Source organism: Spermophilus citellus (assembly GCF_964194105.1).
Source record: "Spermophilus citellus genome assembly, chromosome: 4".
Taxonomy (NCBI): domain Eukaryota; kingdom Metazoa; phylum Chordata; class Mammalia; order Rodentia; family Sciuridae; genus Spermophilus; species Spermophilus citellus.
Window position 1 is genome coordinate 198,669,085 of NC_138185.1, and position 18,220 is coordinate 198,687,304.

Sequence of the window (18,220 nt, forward strand, 5' to 3'; positions counted from 1 at the left end):
CTGGTACGTGGGAACACCTCAGTTCTGTAACACCAACATTTTGTGATAATTTAAGTGTGAAGCCCAACTTTCAGGGTGCCTCTGGCTCTCTAGAAGACCAGGGGTAAAGATACAAGAAATTCTATCGAGTTTAACTCTGGGTATTCTCCGATGGCGAGGTAGAATACACACAGTAGGTAGTTTATTCTCCCCGGTTAAGAAAAGATGGGAAAGACAGTCTTCAACGGAAAAGGATTTTGTAAGTTCTGAGAACGGAAAATGCTATCGGGAGGTTTTAAAGATTTCAACGTCACTCCAGATCGGCTGAAAATGCTTTCTGACGGGAAAAGGACACCTCCTCACCACTGGTGGCGGTTAAGCTCTACTGCCCTCGGCTGTCGGCAGGGAAGCGGCAGCCAGGCGGGAGGACCCCGGCCCGCGGAGCTGTCCCACAATGCCCCGCTCGCGCCACCCCAAGGGCGGAGAGGAAGGACCGCTGCCGGGACAGGCGTCCGCGGAGAGCACCGAGAGCTGCGCATGCGCACTTAACGCGGCGGGCCCTAGCAACCGGAGCAGTGACAGTAGCAACCGCTGGAATGGTGAGTACCCTCCGGGCCTCCTAGCCAAAGCTGAGATGAGGTTGAGACTGGAAAAGGGTGACTGTGAAGTATTGAGGGCCGCGGGGTTTTCGAACAGCGGAAGGGAGTCGATAGCGGATGTTGGCTCAGTGGAGTCCGAGGCCTGAGGCGAAAGGAAAGCCCTGGCAAAGGGTGGTCTGGGGTGAGGGTGGCCTGAGATTGGTTGGAAGTTGGGTTAAGATAGAGGGGCCTGGGAGAAGAAAAAGGAGGGCGAAAAGCAGGAAGTTTTCGGGACAAAGATGATGGAAAGGGGGATGTGGATAAAGATAGCTCTTTACGTAGCAATAATTTTAACTCCCCCACCCCCTGTTGAGATGGAGGGAGCTCGGGCTAGTTAGGGCTAGTTACGAGGGGGGTCAGTGTAGCACCGATTGGCAGCAGTATCCCTAACCTGTGAAGTGCCCAGATTGCCCTCCGAATGACTGTAAGTGCACTAAATTAGGTAACGCTGATGGAATATACTAGGGCAGTGTTTCTCAAATTTCAATATGCATAAATTTGAGCTTGTTGGAATGCAGATTATTAATTTTTAATATGATTGGGTGTTCAGGAATGTGCATTTCAACGATGCACCTCAAGTGATTCTAAAATTGGGGAGCATCACACCACACTTAGAGAAATCCTTCTGCCTTCGATTTAAAACCAACCAGCGGTTTTGTCCAATCAGAGCTTTTATGAAGTAATGATTTTGCCTAGTGATGCTTCTCAGCTCCTAAAGTGTGCACTCACTGTCTTGCTTACCTGCTTGGTAGTTCTAACTGGTAGTTTGAAAAGGTTTACAGATCCAGCTAAAGTTATTTAGCAAAGATGTGATTGTCCTGCTGGATGGAGATGTTGATAAAGAAATATTGGGACTGGGAGTATAATTCAGGAGTAGAAAGTTTACCCAGTAAGGTGACGCCCTGGGTACCATCTCCAGCACCGTGAGATAGATAGATAGAAATAAATACAGGTCCACTTAAATTTACATTTTTAATGTAGCTTTAAAAAGATAATATTACACATTAAAGCTCAGCTTTCTGGCTTCTCTGAAAAAAAATTTAACATTGAACACATGTTGCTATGGGCATAGGTGTGACTTATGCAGTCGAAGGGGAGAAATAAAGAATGTCCACGAGCTTTTGCCCTTTCAATGCTTTATTCACTCAAATCACTCAATAAATTTCACTCTATAGGTTCTTTTTTTTATGTTATAGATGGACACAATACCTTCATTTATTTAGCTTTATGTAGTGCTGAAATCGAACCCAGGGCCTCACACATGCTAGGTGAGTGCTCTACCATTGAGCCACAACCCCAGCACTCTATAGGTTCTTAATTAAGAAAATGACAATCCTTAATGCTAGGCACTGCAATAGACATAATCAATTCACTGTGAACAATTCTAGATTAATTCTAAACACTGCAAACACTCTTAATTATGAGAGACAATCCCTCTGGATGCTAAGGTCAAGTGCCAGGTATAAAGTTTCAAGCCTTAGGCTCTAAGTCCAGCAAATGCACACTCACTCAAACCGTGGTGATCAGGTCAGGACCAAGGCAGGCTTCTCCTGGGGTGGAGCTGATGGCCAGTTGAGGAGAGGGTCGTAGGGAAAAGTTGCAGTTCTCACCAGGGTCAAGAGTTTGAGAGCCGTGAGGAAGATGCAGAAGATCAGGCAAATGATGAGAAGAGTGGTATGTCAGGCCAATCCTCATCAGGGCATCAGTGTCAGCTGGCTGAATGTCTGTTCATTTGCTCCATTTATACTAAATTTTGGGGCTTCTGACCACCCTTTCAATCCCTATCAGCTGCCACTGGATTTCATCATTTGTCCTGGGGTTAAGGCATCTGGTCTGGTGGTCCCCACCCTAATTTTCTTGCCTTTTCCCCTTATCAGGGTTAGAGCAACATGACAGAGACTTCACTCTGAGCTTGTCAGGGTGGGGAAAAGTGACTTGTTTATGTCAGGCCTATGCGATCATATTGGAGGGCTCCGTAAGCATACTGGGTGAGACTGCAGGTTTCAAAGTGGAGTTTTAAAATGGAGTTGCTTAGGCTAAGGCCATCCTTACAACACATTCTTTTCACATTTTAGTGTTATTGAAATATAATGGCTCATAACTGTCAGCATGTTTTCTTTCTTAATGGTACATAAAACAAGGGTGTTACAATTAGTGGAGTTTTTGTATTTGAAGAAATATGATGTTAGGATAATTCGTTTCCCCAAATCCCAACAGTTGTCTGGAGCCAAGTAGAAGTTACGCTCCTTAGTGGGCTCTGCTCTTGGCTGCTCAGATTTCATCAATTAATGATATCCATTTGGTCTTTCAGGCATTTGTGGGTTTTGACTCCTCCTGTTTATTAAGGGAAACAAGTGACCTGCAACAACTTATATTGCCACAGTAAACAGATAAATTGCTTCTCTTTCTACAGTGTTGTGAAAGTGTTCTTTTGGTGGTGTCTTTTTATGAACTCATGCATGCAAGGATTTCTCTGGGAAAATCAACTAGGAATGGATTGTTCAGTGATAGGGTCTATGCATACTTTAAATTTCCTAAGTACTGTCATTGTGTTTTCCAGAATAGCTGGGCCACTTTTTACTTTCTCCAGCAAAGTATAAGTGTTCCCATTTCTCTACATTCTCACCAACTCTCTCACTTTTATTGATCTGCAAATATATCCAGTTGTTTTTGAGTTTTTCTGATTTTCAGTGAGTTCAAACACCTGTTAATATTAGTTACCAAAGTTTAAGTTTCTGTGAATTGTCTGTTTATATTTTTGCCATTTGTTTCCACTTTTATTTTTATTTGTAAAATTTAGGAGTTCCTTGGGTACACACTAAGCCTTTTGTTGCTTTCAAATGAAAAATATTTTCTCCCAATTTTACTGTTAACTTTGTCAGTGGTGTTCTTTACTTGTTGATTGTGTTTGCTCTAATACTTACCAGTTTATTCTTTTGGGTTTTCTTTACTGATGATCATCTGCACATGATGACAGTTTAATGTTTCAATCATTGCACTTTGTATTTCTTTTGTTATAGTGTTTATAAAGATCTCTTGAGCCATAGTAAACAGTAGTAGTGATAGTGAGCATCCTTGATGTTTTTGGGACCTTGAAGGAAATACTTTTAATGTTACCTTTCCAGTTGAGCCCACTTTGACTACCTTATTTAAAATAAATATCCTCCACACACACATATACTTTCTGATACCCCTTACCAACCTTGAAGTTTTTTAAAAAAATCATTGAATAATTATCTTCCAATTTACATCCCCTCCAGCAGATGTAAGTTTCATGAAGGCAGGAATCTTTGTTTTGTTCAACATATCAAAAACACATAAAATAATGCTTAGCATGCAGTAGACACGGAATAGTTGCTGAAATAAATTAATTTTCGAAGTATGGTATTGCAAATTTTTGGTATATAACTTTTATCAAGTAGGAATCTCTCTTTATTAGCTGACAACATCTAAAATCAGATACGGAAATTTATCAAGTGTTTTCTACACTTACTGAAATAAACATGATTTCCTATGAATAAACCACTAATTTTTATACTTTGAAATTTTTCTGTTGTTCTCTTTGTGCTATTGGGATAAACTATTCATTCTTTATTTTTTATTTTTATTTTTTGGTAGTTGTAGATGGACAGCATACCTTTATTTTATTTGCTTATTTTTATGCGGTGCTGAAGATTGAACCCAATGCTTCACACATGATAGGCAAGCACTCTGTCACTGAGTTCCACTCTTGCCCCCAAAATATTCTTTCTTGATCATGATCATTACATATTATTGACTTTGGAGAGATCTAATATTATTCAGAATTTCCAAATCTGTGTTAAAAAGTAAAGAGGACTTTTTATGTGGTTATGCTATCATTTTTCTAGACTCATAAAATAAGTTGGCAACTTTCCTCTTTCTCTGGGTTCTGAAACTACTTGCATAAGAAGGAGTATTCCTTGAAAGCTTATTACAGTTCACTTGTAAAACCATCTAAGCTTGGAGCTTAATGAGAAAAGGATGACAGTAAACTTCTTTGACTATCATTTTAATGTTTCCAATAGTATTGTTCTATTCAAAAGTTTCTGATTCTTTTTTTGTGACAGTTTTCATATTTTAATGTTTTTTCTAAAAATGAAAACTTCATCTAGGTTTTAAAACTATAGCAAATTTTGCTCATTTTATTTAAAACACTTGATAAAAATCTGTGATATCTACCTTATTCATTCTGTATTTTAAATTTATATATCTCTTATTTTTTCCCAGTCATGCTTGCAAGAGAATTAAGAACCCCTTCCCCTTTCTGCTTTTCATTGACCTCTTCCTTTGTATTTCTTCTTTGGGTTTGCCATATGTACTTTTTAAAATGTCTTAAGTTCTTATTAGCCCATTTGTTTCCAATCTCTTGTTTTCTGATGAATGCATTTGAAAATGCAGATTTCTTTCTTAGTGCTGGATTCCTCAAATAAGTTGAAATTGAACTATGACAAATTTTTTATCATTTAGAATTTTTAATTTGTACTTATTGATGGAAATCTTTTAAATAAAAGATTTAGACGTGTAGATTTTTGTCATATCATTCTTTGCAAACATGAAAAGGAGTTTATGTGTATGAAATAAAATTGTTAATATTTTTCTAAAATTTTGCCACTGTCACCTGGCCACAGCAATTGTAAATTGTTCCTAATTGTAATGCATCCAAATTTCAATGTTACAATGTAAAAGAAGATGTAGATTTTTGAATCAATGAAATAGAATATATTTTAATATCAAGTATTGGAAGCTATGTATTTTTTGTAAATCAAGTGGAAGTGAAATGTATGAGCATTACATAGTGATTTCCTTATTTTTTCTGAATGGTCTTTAAAGAAATCATTAAAATACCTTCTTGCCTATAAAATCTCAAAGAAAGACATTAATCCTTTAAAGGTGGAAGCTAAGCTAATGATTAATGAATGAAAATTGAATTAATAAATCACACCAATAAAAACAGCCTGTTTCTTCTTCTTCCTCCTCTTCTTTTTTCTTTTTATTTTTTTCTTCTTCTTTTTTGTTTTTTAAAGGCAAAAGCAACAACAATCAAAGAAGCCCTAGCCAGATGGGTAAGTATGTGAGTTTTTCTTTCTTTTAGAAGCCATACAAGGAAAATTTGGATAGTTATTTAAATCTGACCACTCAATACAAGGTATCCTTGTGATATTGGAACTGTTCAGCTATCTTGTCTGTGGTAGTGAATACATGAATTTATACAGTTGATAAAATTGTTTGGGACTTAATACATACATACAAATATATATTCACTCATACACGTAAGTGAGTACTAGTAAATTTGGGAAAATCTTTTTTTTTTTTTTTTTAAAGAGAGAGAGAGAGAGAATTTTAATATTTTTATTTTTTTTTAAGTTTTTGGCGGACACAACATCTTTGTTTGTATGTGGTGCTGAGGATCGAACCCAGGCCGCACGCATGCCAGGCGAGCGCACTACCGTTTGAGCCACATCCCCAGCCCGGGAAAATCTAAATAAAACTGATACATTATATCAGTAGCAATACCTTAGTTATGATATACTGTAGTTTTATATACTATTACCATTGGGGAGTAATATTCTAGTCAAACTGTACATGGGATCACTCTGTTTTTGTTGTTTTGTTTTGTGGTGCTGGGAATCAAACCCAGGGCTTTGTGCATACTAGGCACAAACTCTACCACTAAGCTGCACCCATCCCCACCCCTCAAATATCTTAACAGAAATGTCAATAAAAATATAAATATGGAAAGACTGATTAACCTATTGCTATAAAATGGCTGGAACCTTTGTATTATAGTACATTTTCTTTTCCAGTTTTATCAGTCACTTTCAAGTAATAGAGTGATAAATATTGTGGATTGTCCAGGCTTTAATCAGATGATAGTTTTAGCCTGTTGGATGTTAGAACAGAGATAGCCAGTATAGACCAATGTAAATTACACATAAACAACTGAAAACACTTGGAGTAAAAATACTAAAGTATATAGTAATATTAGAGAGGAAACACATTGTAAAAAACATACATTAAATATAAACCATAAGTGTGGCATTCAGCTATTCATCACTATGACCAAAATACCTGGCAAGAACAACTTAAAGGAAAAAAGTTTATTTTGGGTTTATGGTATCGAAGGTTCAGTCCAAGGTCAGTCAGTTCCATTGCTCTGGAGTGAGGCGGAACATCAGGGCAGAATGGCATGATGGAAGAAAGCTGCTCAGCTCATAACCACCAAGCAGAGAGGAAGGTCCAGGAACAAAATATGATCCCCAAAGACATACTCTAGTGAAATACTTCCTCCGGCCATGCCCTACCTGCCTACATAATCCACCTAATAGTCTACCGAAATTATTAATCCCTGAAATCATTTTAAATGGATTAATCCATTGATTAGATTACAGTTCTCATAATCTGATCATTGCACCTCTGGACATTCCTGCATTAACATGAGCCTTTTGGGGAACACCTAATATCCAAACCATAACAATGAGTATTTTGAATATTAACATTCTGTAATGTGAACAGTTGTAATTCAGCATTTATAGATAAAATTTCCATAGAGTACAAAGATGGCACCTTAATTTCTGTGCCCAGTGATAACTTTTTTTGTCTATGCTATATAGTTTGTTACAAAATAATGTACTCTTTACTTTTATAGCTTTGGAAAAAAAGTCTTTTTAAAAATTTTTTAGTTGCTGATGGACACAATACCTTTATTTTGTTTTTTAATTGATTTTTATGTGGTGCTGATGATTGAACCCAGTGCCTCACATTTGCTAGGCAAATGCTGTACCACTGAGCTACAGCCCCAGTGCTCACATTAATTTTTTTGAGGCGGGGGTGGGGTGGGGTGAGTACCAGGGATTGAACCCAGGGGCACTTAACCATGGAACCACATCCCCAGCCCTATTTTGTATTTTATTTAGAGACAGGGTCTCATTGAGTTGCTTAGTGCCTCACAGTTGCTGACTGGCTTTGAACTCACAATCCTCCTGTCTCAGCCTCCTGAGCTGCTGGGATTACAGGTATGCAGCATTGCACCCGACTAATTTTTAACATTTAAAAAATGTTCTTTGGGTTGGGGATATAGCTCAGTTGGTAGAGTGCTTGCCTTGCATGACAAGGCCCTGGGTTTAATTCCCAGCACCACACACACACACACACACACACACACACACAAATGTTCTTTACTGGCACATAACTGTACATATTTATGGGATACAATGTGACATTTTAAAAAAAATTTTAGTTGTAGATTGACACAACACCTTTATTTTTATATGGTACTGGGGATTGAACCCAGGGCCTCACATGTGCTAGGTAAGTGCTATATGACTGAGCCATAATGCCAGCCCAACAATGTGACATGATATATGTATATAATGTATAATCATCGATTCAGTATTATTTGCATATCTACCACCTCAAACATTTATCATTCCTATGCTAATATTTGAAATCCTTTCTTTATAGTTATTCTTAAATATATAATAAATTATCATTAACTATAGTCACCCTACTGTGCTATAGAATACTAGAACTTATTCCTCCTATTTGTACCTGTTACTTCCCTACCCCTTACTCTTCCCAGCATCTGGTAACCACTATTATACTGTGGACTTCTGTGAGGTCCAATTTTTTAGGTTCCATAAATGGGTAAGGACCTGTAGTATTTTTCTTTCTGTTCCTGGCAAATTTCACTTAAAATGAATGAGTCCTCCCAGCTCATCTGTGTTGCCACAAATGGCAACCCATCATTTATTGAAGATTTGTGGGGTTTAAGTTTTCTTTCCCTTAACCTACAAATGCGTGATACAAAAGTACCGACTGGATGTATGTTAGATCTCTTTCAATGGACTATATATTTTCTATTGTTGATGTGTGATGAATTGATTTTTTAAATGAGCCTCTTTGTATCCTACATTTCACAAGGTTAATCTAATCAGTGGATTAATCCATTTAAAACAATTTCAGGGATTAATAATTTCAGTAGACTATTAGGTGGATTATGTAGGCCGGAGGAAGTATTTCACTAGAGTATGTCTTTGGGGATCATATTTTGTTCCTGGACCTTCCTCTCTGCTTGGTGGTTATGAGCTGAGCAGCTTTCTTCCATCATGCCATTCTGCCCTGATGTTCCGCCTCACTCCAGAGCAATGGAACTGACTGACCTTGGTCTGAACCTTCGATACCATAAACTCAAAATAAACTTTTTTCCTTTAAGTTACAGAAAACACAGGAGGGCAAAGGAAATGGTCCCTGAGCTTCAAGTTGTGTTGGAAAGAGAGAACTAACTCTAAGTTAGTGATGTGCTTGGAAAATATTAATAGGCAGCTAGTATGGGTAATTAAATTTTAAATTGTATGCTTAATACTAAAACTAAATACTAAGATAGGATTTAGTGAATTAGAGTAGAATAGATAGCTTTGATCTCAGCTATGTTATAAAGAGAATATCTTTAAAATTTCTTATATTTGAGGTTCTAGCTCAGGCTGAAATAAGTATAGAAAAAAGAAGATGAATGAAATCTTACCATTCTGAATCTGATATTTAACGAGGTCAGTTAGGGACAAGGAATATTTTTTAGGAAAATCAATTGATAGACTTTTTATTTTATTTTATTTGTACTAGGAATTAAACCTAAGAGCCTTACCACTGAGCTATATTCCCAGTCCTTTTTTATTTTTCATTTTGAGACAGGATCTTGCTAAATTGCTGAGGTTTCACTAAGTTGCTGAGGCTGACCTACCTGCCTCTACCTTCCAAGTTGCTAGGATTACAGGCACGTGCCACTACACCTGGAAATGGATAAACAAAAGATTTTAAACAATATAAAAAATAAGTGATTTTTTTCTCCTTATTTCCTTTTGCTAGGGACCTAACAATTATCAGATTGAGCCATATAGAAGCCTGGTTATTAGGGTCAGCAAATACATGGTTCAGTAAGTGATGAATAATTATTAAGTAGTTATTAAAATTCTAAAAATGTTGAAATTAATGTTGAAAGGCCTTCAGAAATCTTGCCTCTTTTTTTGTACATCATAACTAGGGATCATTTTGTTCCAAATTAACTTTTCTCATAGGAAGAGAAAACTGGTCAGAGGCCATCTGAAACCAAAGAGATAAAACTTTATGCCCAGATTCCCCCAATAGAGAAGATGGATGCATCCTTGTCCACACTGGCTAATTGCGAGTAAGTTCTCTTTTCATCCTTCTAGTATTGCTATTTAGTTTTCCTTTCTTTTTTCCTTTATGCTAGGATATATTTGTTTTCTGTGATTTTCATATTTTTGTTTGTTTATTGTAATTCTTCCCTTGGGAAAGTTAAATGTGAAAGATGACTGGTTTATAGGATTATTAATGGAATGATATTTTCAATATAGTTTTTATGTTATATTTTTATATTATATATTATAATATATTTTTATATTATATATTATAATATATTTTTATATTATATATTATAATATATTTTTATATTATATATTATAATATATTTTTATATTATAATATATTTTAATATTATGATATAATATAGTTTTATATTATAATATATAATATAAATAATATAATATAGTTTATATTATAATATAGTTTTTATATTATATTTAGAAATGGAAAAGTGCTAGTTTTTTGGAAGAAGCTAAATAACAGAATCAACTGTTACTCTGTCATTTGAGTCAACTACTTTTTCTTGTAAAATTATCCGTCAAATTCAGAACTGCATTTTTTTTACTGATTACCTAAGGAATACGCATTTTTAAAAAAACTAAAAATACATTGCAAATCATCCAGGAAATATAAAGAACACAAAGTATTAATGTCAACCTAAATTGTAGTATCTTGTAAAATCAATGTTAGCATTTTTACATAGAGCCTTTTAATTTTTACCCCCACTACTAGGGATTGAACCCAGTGGTATTCTACCACTGAGCAACATCCCCCCAGCCCTTATTCTTATTTTTAGACAGGATATCACTAAACTGCCAAAGCTGGTCTTGAACTTTTGATTCTTCTGCCTCAGCCTCCTGAGTAGCTGGGATTATAGGTGTATACCACCTCACCAGGCTAATTTTTTTTAAATCCTAATTGGGATAAAATTGCACTTGTTTTGTAATCCTATTTCCTATGACTTCAATGATCAGATCTATGTTAATTTCTTTTAATTTATTTTCTAAATATTCTACTCAGTTTTTAGCAGGATTGTATGCTAATTTGAGGCAATTATACAGTGACACCTCATAACCATATTTTCGGGACCCTATTGTCTCCTGTCAGGGTTGTGGAATACTGTAGAGTACCTGAGGTTCTTTCTAACTTCTTCACCGTGTGTTTCTATAAATGTGATCCCTTCACCACCTGAACTTTCTGCAGGAGATAAGCTCCATCCCAATTTTATAGAATCATACTAAGGAATTCTAAGAATCTCTACAGTAGGCAATTGGGTAGTTCTTGGACACATACTTGTGAACACATATTGGTGAACACATATTTGTAATATTACTCATATATATCTTTGGGATTAAAGGGAAAAGCAAACATATGTATTAATTGTGTGCAATTCATTCATTGTGATGAAAGCATACTGTCTTACATAAAAATCTACCTTGGGATTCATATTTGGCTTCTAGAATGATCTTTTTTGTCATCCACCAAAAAGGTAAACAAACTTGAGAAGATTTTGTATCCCATGCCAAAGCCTTCAGAAACCATTTAGAAAGAGTCAACCTGTTCATATTTTTGCTGACAATGTCTTTGGGAAAGCTATGTAAACAAGATTTAAAGAATTCTTTTCCAATAATATTTCTGGATTTTTAAGGCACTTTATTTATCACTGGTAGGTCTCAGGAATGGGGGATAACTAGAAAATATACAGATTTGGTGAAAACTATATAGTAATTGCTTTTGCTGTTTCAAACAGATAAATGAATAATTCCTCTTCAAGTCAAATATAAGGGTAAGACATGTGTTCTAGCATCAAACTTACCTGGATTTTAATTTTGGACCTGCCACGTTGTGATTGTGTAATATTGGGCAAATTGTTTAACATCTTTGTGCCTCAGTTTCATTTGTAAAATGTGGATAATAATATTTATCTCAGAAAATTGTGATTGTTAAAATAATTCATGTAAATTGTTTAGAATAATAGTGGGCACACATTAAATGTTCAAGAAATTAGCCTTTATTATTATATGTTTTGCATGAAATTTCTAATATATTAAACATTTTAATCAAGGAAGAAAGATTAAGAATGTTAACTATGTTCCCTTTAAAAACTTTGTTTTTATATCATTAAAATATGGATAGAAAAAGTCTAGAAAAATATATGCAAAATATTAAAAGTATGAATCTCTAGGGAGAGAGGGACAATTGGGATTACATATGACATTACATTTTTTCAGTATACATTTCTGAAGGATTTAACACGTGAAAAAATATATCTTAACAAATGTATATACATAATTGTGTTTTTGAGGTTTGGAGCTTTTTGTTTTGTTTTACTAAAAGGAGTTGTATAAAATATATTGTTTTACAAGATGGTTTTTAAATTTAACTTACATCATGGACATCTTCACAAGTCAGTATCTATAGCCCAATATCATTTTTTAGTATCAGCATAGTATATCATTATCTATTCCAAGTTGACAGATTTTTTCAGAGTTTTTTTCTATTATAATTATATAATAAGTAGTCTAGTTTGTATATCTCTTGGCACTCATCTTTGTATTTTAGTAGGCTGCATTCCTACCAGTGAAATACTAAGAACATTTGCATTAAGAATTTTTATAGATAACACCAAATTGCCTCAAAAAGATTTTTTAAATTTCCTACAATAAGTGTGTATTAACATTTACAAGGGGGGAGGATCGTTTAAAAAATGAATGAATTCTATGACTGAATAAGGAAAAAAAAAGTCAATTGTTTAAATATTATCTTCCATGGGAACTACTGTTGAGGAATAATTTCTAATATACTATTATAAGTTTTTCATGTTAATTAAAGTCTTTTCTTTGTTCTTTTAAAGGAAGCTTTCACTGTCTACAAACTGCATTGAAAAAATTGCCAATCTGAATGGCTTAAGTAAGTGATCCATGGTAACAGATGGTTCTTGAATTTTAAACATTCCAGAGATACTATGTAATTCTAGAAGCTGGCACCTGTTTCTTTAGGTTTTTGGTTTTATGTGCTGGGGATTGAACCCAGGGGTACTTTACCACTGAGCTACATCCCCAATCCTTTTTATTTTTAATTTTGAGACAGGTTCTCACTAAGTTGCTCAGGGCCTCCCTAAATTGCTGAAGTTGTCCTCAAACTTGCAGTCCTCCTGCTTCAGCCTCCCAAGTCACTGGCATTACAGGCATGAGCTACCACACTTGGCCTGGCACCTGTTTTAACCACAGTATTGTCAGATGACAGAATGTATAAACGATGAGTCTTACATTTGATTATCCAAAGAAAATAACACTTGAACATTTTAACGATCTTTTAAAACTTTCGTAAAAGTTGAAATACTTTAGATAGGAAATCAGATTTTTGTTATGTATTTATTTATTTGTTTAGATTTGTCTTTTGTGTATTTCAAACTTGTTATATTTAAAATTTAATCCCTCACCATGTCTTGTTTTCCCCATATTCTTATTCTTGTTAATGACATGTCCATCTTCTTAGTTCCCAAGGTCTCTGATGATCAACTGGTTTCCAATTGCTGCCATAACTTGGTGACTTAAGTCAACAGAAATTTATTCTCTCACAGTTTAGGAGGTCATAAACCTGCAATAAGTTTCATTAGACCAAATATCAGGCCACATTCCATAAGAGGCTTTAGGAGGGGATCTTTTTCTGGCCTCCTCCATTTTATTTTCTTTTTCTTTCCTTCATTTGTTCCTTCCTCCCTCCCCTCCCCTCCCTTCCCCTCCCCTCCCCTCCCTTCTCCTCTCCTCTCCTCTCCTCTCCTCTCCTCTCCTCTCCTCTCCTCTCCTCTCCTCTCTTCTCTTCTCTTCTCTCTCTCTCTCTCTCTCTCTCTCTCTCTCTCTCTCTTTGTTGTACTGGGATTGGACCCAGGGGTGCTCTACCACTGAGCTACATTTCAGCCCTTTTAATTTTTTATTTTGAGACAGGATCTTGCTAAGTTGCCCAGACAACTTGCCATTCTCGTACCTCAGCCTCCAAAGTAGTTAGGCCTCTTCCATTTTTTTTCTTTTTTCCACATTTTTTATTGGTGCATTATAGTTGTATATAATTATACAATTTATTGTTACATATTTGTACATGCTCACAATTTAATGGTATAATTTGGCCAATATCATTTCCTAGTATTTTCCCTTTCCTCCTCTCCTCCCTCTCCCTGGTCCCTTTTCTCTATTCTATTTATGTTCCTTTGATTTTCATGAGATCTGCCATCCTCACCATTCTTTTCTTTTCCTCACTAGCTTCCACATATGAGAGAAAACATACAACTCTTGACCTTCTGAGTTAGGCTTATTTCACTTAACATAATGTTCTCAAGTTCCATCCATTTTCCTGCAAATAATATAATTTTATTTTTCTTTATGGCCCTCTTCCATTTTCTAATGGGTGCCATACTCCCAATCTCTGCCATCACACTGACTTCTCCCATTCTGTGTCAGGTCAAACCTCTGCCTCACTCTTGTGAGGATATGTGTGATTGCATTTTGGCCACATTGAGATATTGAGGACAATTTTTCCATCTTAAGATCCTTAATTTAATCATACCTACAAAGTACCTTTTTCCATTTATGACAGATCCTAGGGATTAGGATACAGGTACTTTTGGGAGAACCATTATTTAGCCTACCATATTCTCTCTTCGCTTAAACCCTACACCCAAGTTCATCATTAAGTCCTATTAATTCTACTCTTTGAAGCAGCTTTCAAATAATTTGTTGCTTTTCCATTTCTAGGAGCCCCAACTTGAATTTAGCTTCCCCTTAGATCATGTTTATCAAACATTTTTACCACTTTCTACAGTAAGAAATACATATGAATTTATTATATATTAATATGAATATACATATATATATACCCATCTAAACTGGAATAGAATTTACAAAAAAAAGTATGAACTCTTATAGCATAGGGTCCAGTATGTATTTTTTAAATTTGATTTTTTTTCAATGCTGACCACAACCAAGTTGATTTCACAACTCATTAATGGATTATTACCCATAGTTAGGAAAAAAACTACTTTATGACTTTTGTGATAATCTCCTAATTAATCTCCTTTTCTCCTTTCTATTGTTCAGTTAAACTTTATCAATGATACCAGAGATTTCTTTCTAAAAGTATTATTTTTTCCCAGGCATGGTTGTTGCATGCCTGTAATCCCAGCAACTCAGGAGGCTGAGGCAGGAGGATTCCAAGCTCAAAGCCAGCCTCAGCAACTTAGCAAAGACCTAAGCAATTTAGCAAGACCCTGGAAGGTCCATCCAGGTAGAATTGATGATAAGAGAGAGCCATAGTATTCAGCACTTCCTGTGTGTCCTCACACATGCTGTATTCTTTCAATTCTCAGCTTTTCACTTTGAATAAATAATTATAGATTCAGGGAATGTTGTAAAAATAGTAGGCAGTTCCCCTACACTCTTCATCCAATTTCCCCAGTGGCTACACCTTGCATAACTCTAATACAGTATCAAAATAAAAATACAAAAAGGACTGGGGATATGGTTAAGTACCTCTGGGTTCAATCCTTAGTACAATAAATAAATAAATAACTTGTTTTTATATCATTCTTCTAGATCTGAGACCTAGGCTCTCCTTTGCTTAGTAAAGACCTAATGTCTTAATATCATAGTCAAAGCCATCTGAAAGTTTGTATCAAAAAACTTTAAAAAAAATAGCTGGGTACGGTGATGCATACCTCTAATCCCAGTGGCTCAGGAAGCTGAGGCAGGAGGTCATGAGTTCAAAGCCAGCCTCAGCAATGGTGAGGCACTGAGCAACTCGGTGAGACCCTGTCTCTAAATAAAATACAAAATAGGGCTGGGGATATGGATCAGTGGTTGAGTGCCCCTGAGTTCAATCCCCACTATCAAATAAATAAATAAACAAGATACTTGTACCACTGTATTTATCCCAACATACCATTGCTTTATTATGACTGTACGTATTTATTGATGTAACATTTTTCATGGAGAGCAGCCCCCTCCTATAATAGGAAAATCCTATAAGAAAATAAAGATTAAGAATGCCATATTCAAATGTTACGTCCCTCTCTAAAAACTTTCCTAATTTCCAGCATCATAATTACTTCTTTTCTTTTTTTTATTTTTCTTTTTTTTTTTAAGAGAAAGAGAGGGAGAGAATTTTTTTAATATTTATTTTTTAGTTTTCGGCAGACACAACATCTTTGTATGTAGTGCTGAGGCTCGAACCCGGTCCACATGCATGACAGGCGAGCGCGCTACCGCTTGAGCCACATCCTCAGCCCTCTTTTCTTTTCTTTAGAAGAATTTTTTTTTTTTTAGTTGTAGATGGACACAATACCTTTAATTAATTTATTTTTTTATGTGGTGCTGAGGATTGGACTCAGTGCCTCACACATGAGTGTCTACTCACTGAGCCACAACCCCAGCCCTCATAATTACTTCTTCTTTGAGAATATTTATAAGAGTCTACCTTGGATTGTAATAATAATTATCCACTTCATATAATTATGGTGAAGATTAAATGAGTTAGATTACATGAAGTACTTAAGAATTGTGCTGGTTCAGATAAAGTGCTCAATAACTATTAATCACTATTATAGTTGAGAATATGTTTTGCTCTTTAGATAGTGAGCTTCTTGAGGGCATGCATAACATATTATTAGTCTTTTCTATTCCAGATCCTTTCCCCGCCCCCAATACCTTTCTCAAAGTTGGCACTCCAGGGTCTGGAGGGAGGTAGAGCATTTGCCTACTGTGTGAAAGGAGGGTGGGTGGTAGAGTGCTTGCCTACTATGCGAAAGGCCCTGGGTTCAATCCCCAGCACCACCACCAAAACAAATAAACAAACAAACAAAACACACACACATCAAACTTGGCATTCTATATTTTTACAGTGTTAGAGGGAAGTGTTAACTATTGGAGCAGGCTTAAAATGACTCCCTCTATTCTGTTTTTTTCCTGACTTGTTGAATAATTTGTTCTCTTAGGTAATTAGTCATTTTATTCTCGGCCTCAATTTCTTTTAATGTAAGTATTTTGCTTGAGACTGCACTGAAACACATATTATGATAAATTATATGCTTTTCATTTCATAAAATCATGACTCATAATAGGGTCATGATTTTATGAAATGAAATAGGGTTGACTATGGTTTTTGACCCATATTCTAACTTAGGTTATTTGGTGTGTAACTCTCTGGAAAATTAAATTAAGAAGAATTCCCAGTCACGCATAGTTAGTGGTACACATTTGTAATCCCAGTAACTCAACAGGTTGAGGCAAGAGGATCACAAATTCAAAGCTAGCTTCAGCAACTTAGCAAAGCTCTAAGCAACTCAACAAGACCCTGTCTCAAAATAAAAAGTAAAAAAGGCTGGGTATGTGGCTCAGTGGTTAAGTGCCCCAGGTTTAATACCTTGTAACAACAACAACAACAACAACAACAACAACAACAACAACAAAGATTAAGAAGAAGAAGAAAAAGAATTCCCACAACTCAATGGCAAAGGAAATCTTGATCAATTATTGATGTCTGCTATACACATGGAATGAGAGAATACAGGCATTTGCTATACTTGACTCATCTCATTTTGGTTGTGCTTGTAAATATAAATACTTCCTTAGTCAATGGTTAGGAAATACATTTTATCTGTGACTATGAAGCAGAGAAATTAACAGAACCATATAAAAGACTGAATTTATGCCTCTAGCTTGCCTGTTACCCCCATCCTTTCTTGAATATGATAGTTTATCTATTATGCTATGGCAGAAAGTTTAGAAATACATACATATTCCTATTTAACAGATGGTTTATAGGAAGAATAAACACAAGGACAATTTAGTGTACCAAAACTAGGACTGGAAAACTCTATGACATGACTATATCCACAACCATGACTAAAAAAACTATATATTGTGAGTATTAATAATCTCATATTAAATATTAGAAAATAAGTTTTGTTTTCTTGTATCTTTGGCAACACAAACAAAACTATACTCTTCCAGGTTAGAAATAAACATAAAACTTGAAAGCCCTGTTTTGATTTCCATCATGACATTGTATGAAGAAAACAACAGTGTTTTCTTTCTAGTGGTACCTTAACGTATGCAACATATAAAATAAGGAAAATACATAATCATGTTTTGTTAGAATGTGTAGTCTATTAATTTTGATATCATAATTTACCTATTTCCCTTCATGGCAATAAATAAGATGTTTTGAGCCCTTCATTACCATTTTATGTACATTTTTAAATGGGAGTTTTATATATTAAGTTAAATATCTTTGAGAGTTGCATTTATTTATTTCCTATGACCTCATCATAATTGATCAGTCCGTTTTGGAAGTGGTTCTGGGAATTGAACCCAGGGTACTCTTCCACTAAGCTACATCCTCAACCCTTTTTATTTCACTTTGAGACAGGG

The 18,220-nt window shown here is 35.4% G+C and overlaps 1 protein-coding gene across 1 annotated transcript in view; it reads left to right on the forward strand.

Annotated features, from left to right (window-relative positions):
• The first annotated feature begins 509 nt into the window (after positions 1 to 509).
• Positions 510 to 18,220, forward strand: part of DNAL1 (dynein axonemal light chain 1) — a 35,750-nt gene continuing 18,039 nt past the window's right edge. Inside the window, exons 1-4 of the mRNA XM_081289521.1 lie at positions 510 to 578; positions 5,663 to 5,701; positions 9,710 to 9,819; positions 12,652 to 12,707. Of these exons, the coding sequence (XP_081145647.1) occupies positions 576 to 578; positions 5,663 to 5,701; positions 9,710 to 9,819; positions 12,652 to 12,707 (208 nt within the window). The 5' untranslated portion in view covers positions 510 to 575. The remainder of the gene's footprint in view (positions 579 to 5,662; positions 5,702 to 9,709; positions 9,820 to 12,651; positions 12,708 to 18,220) is intronic.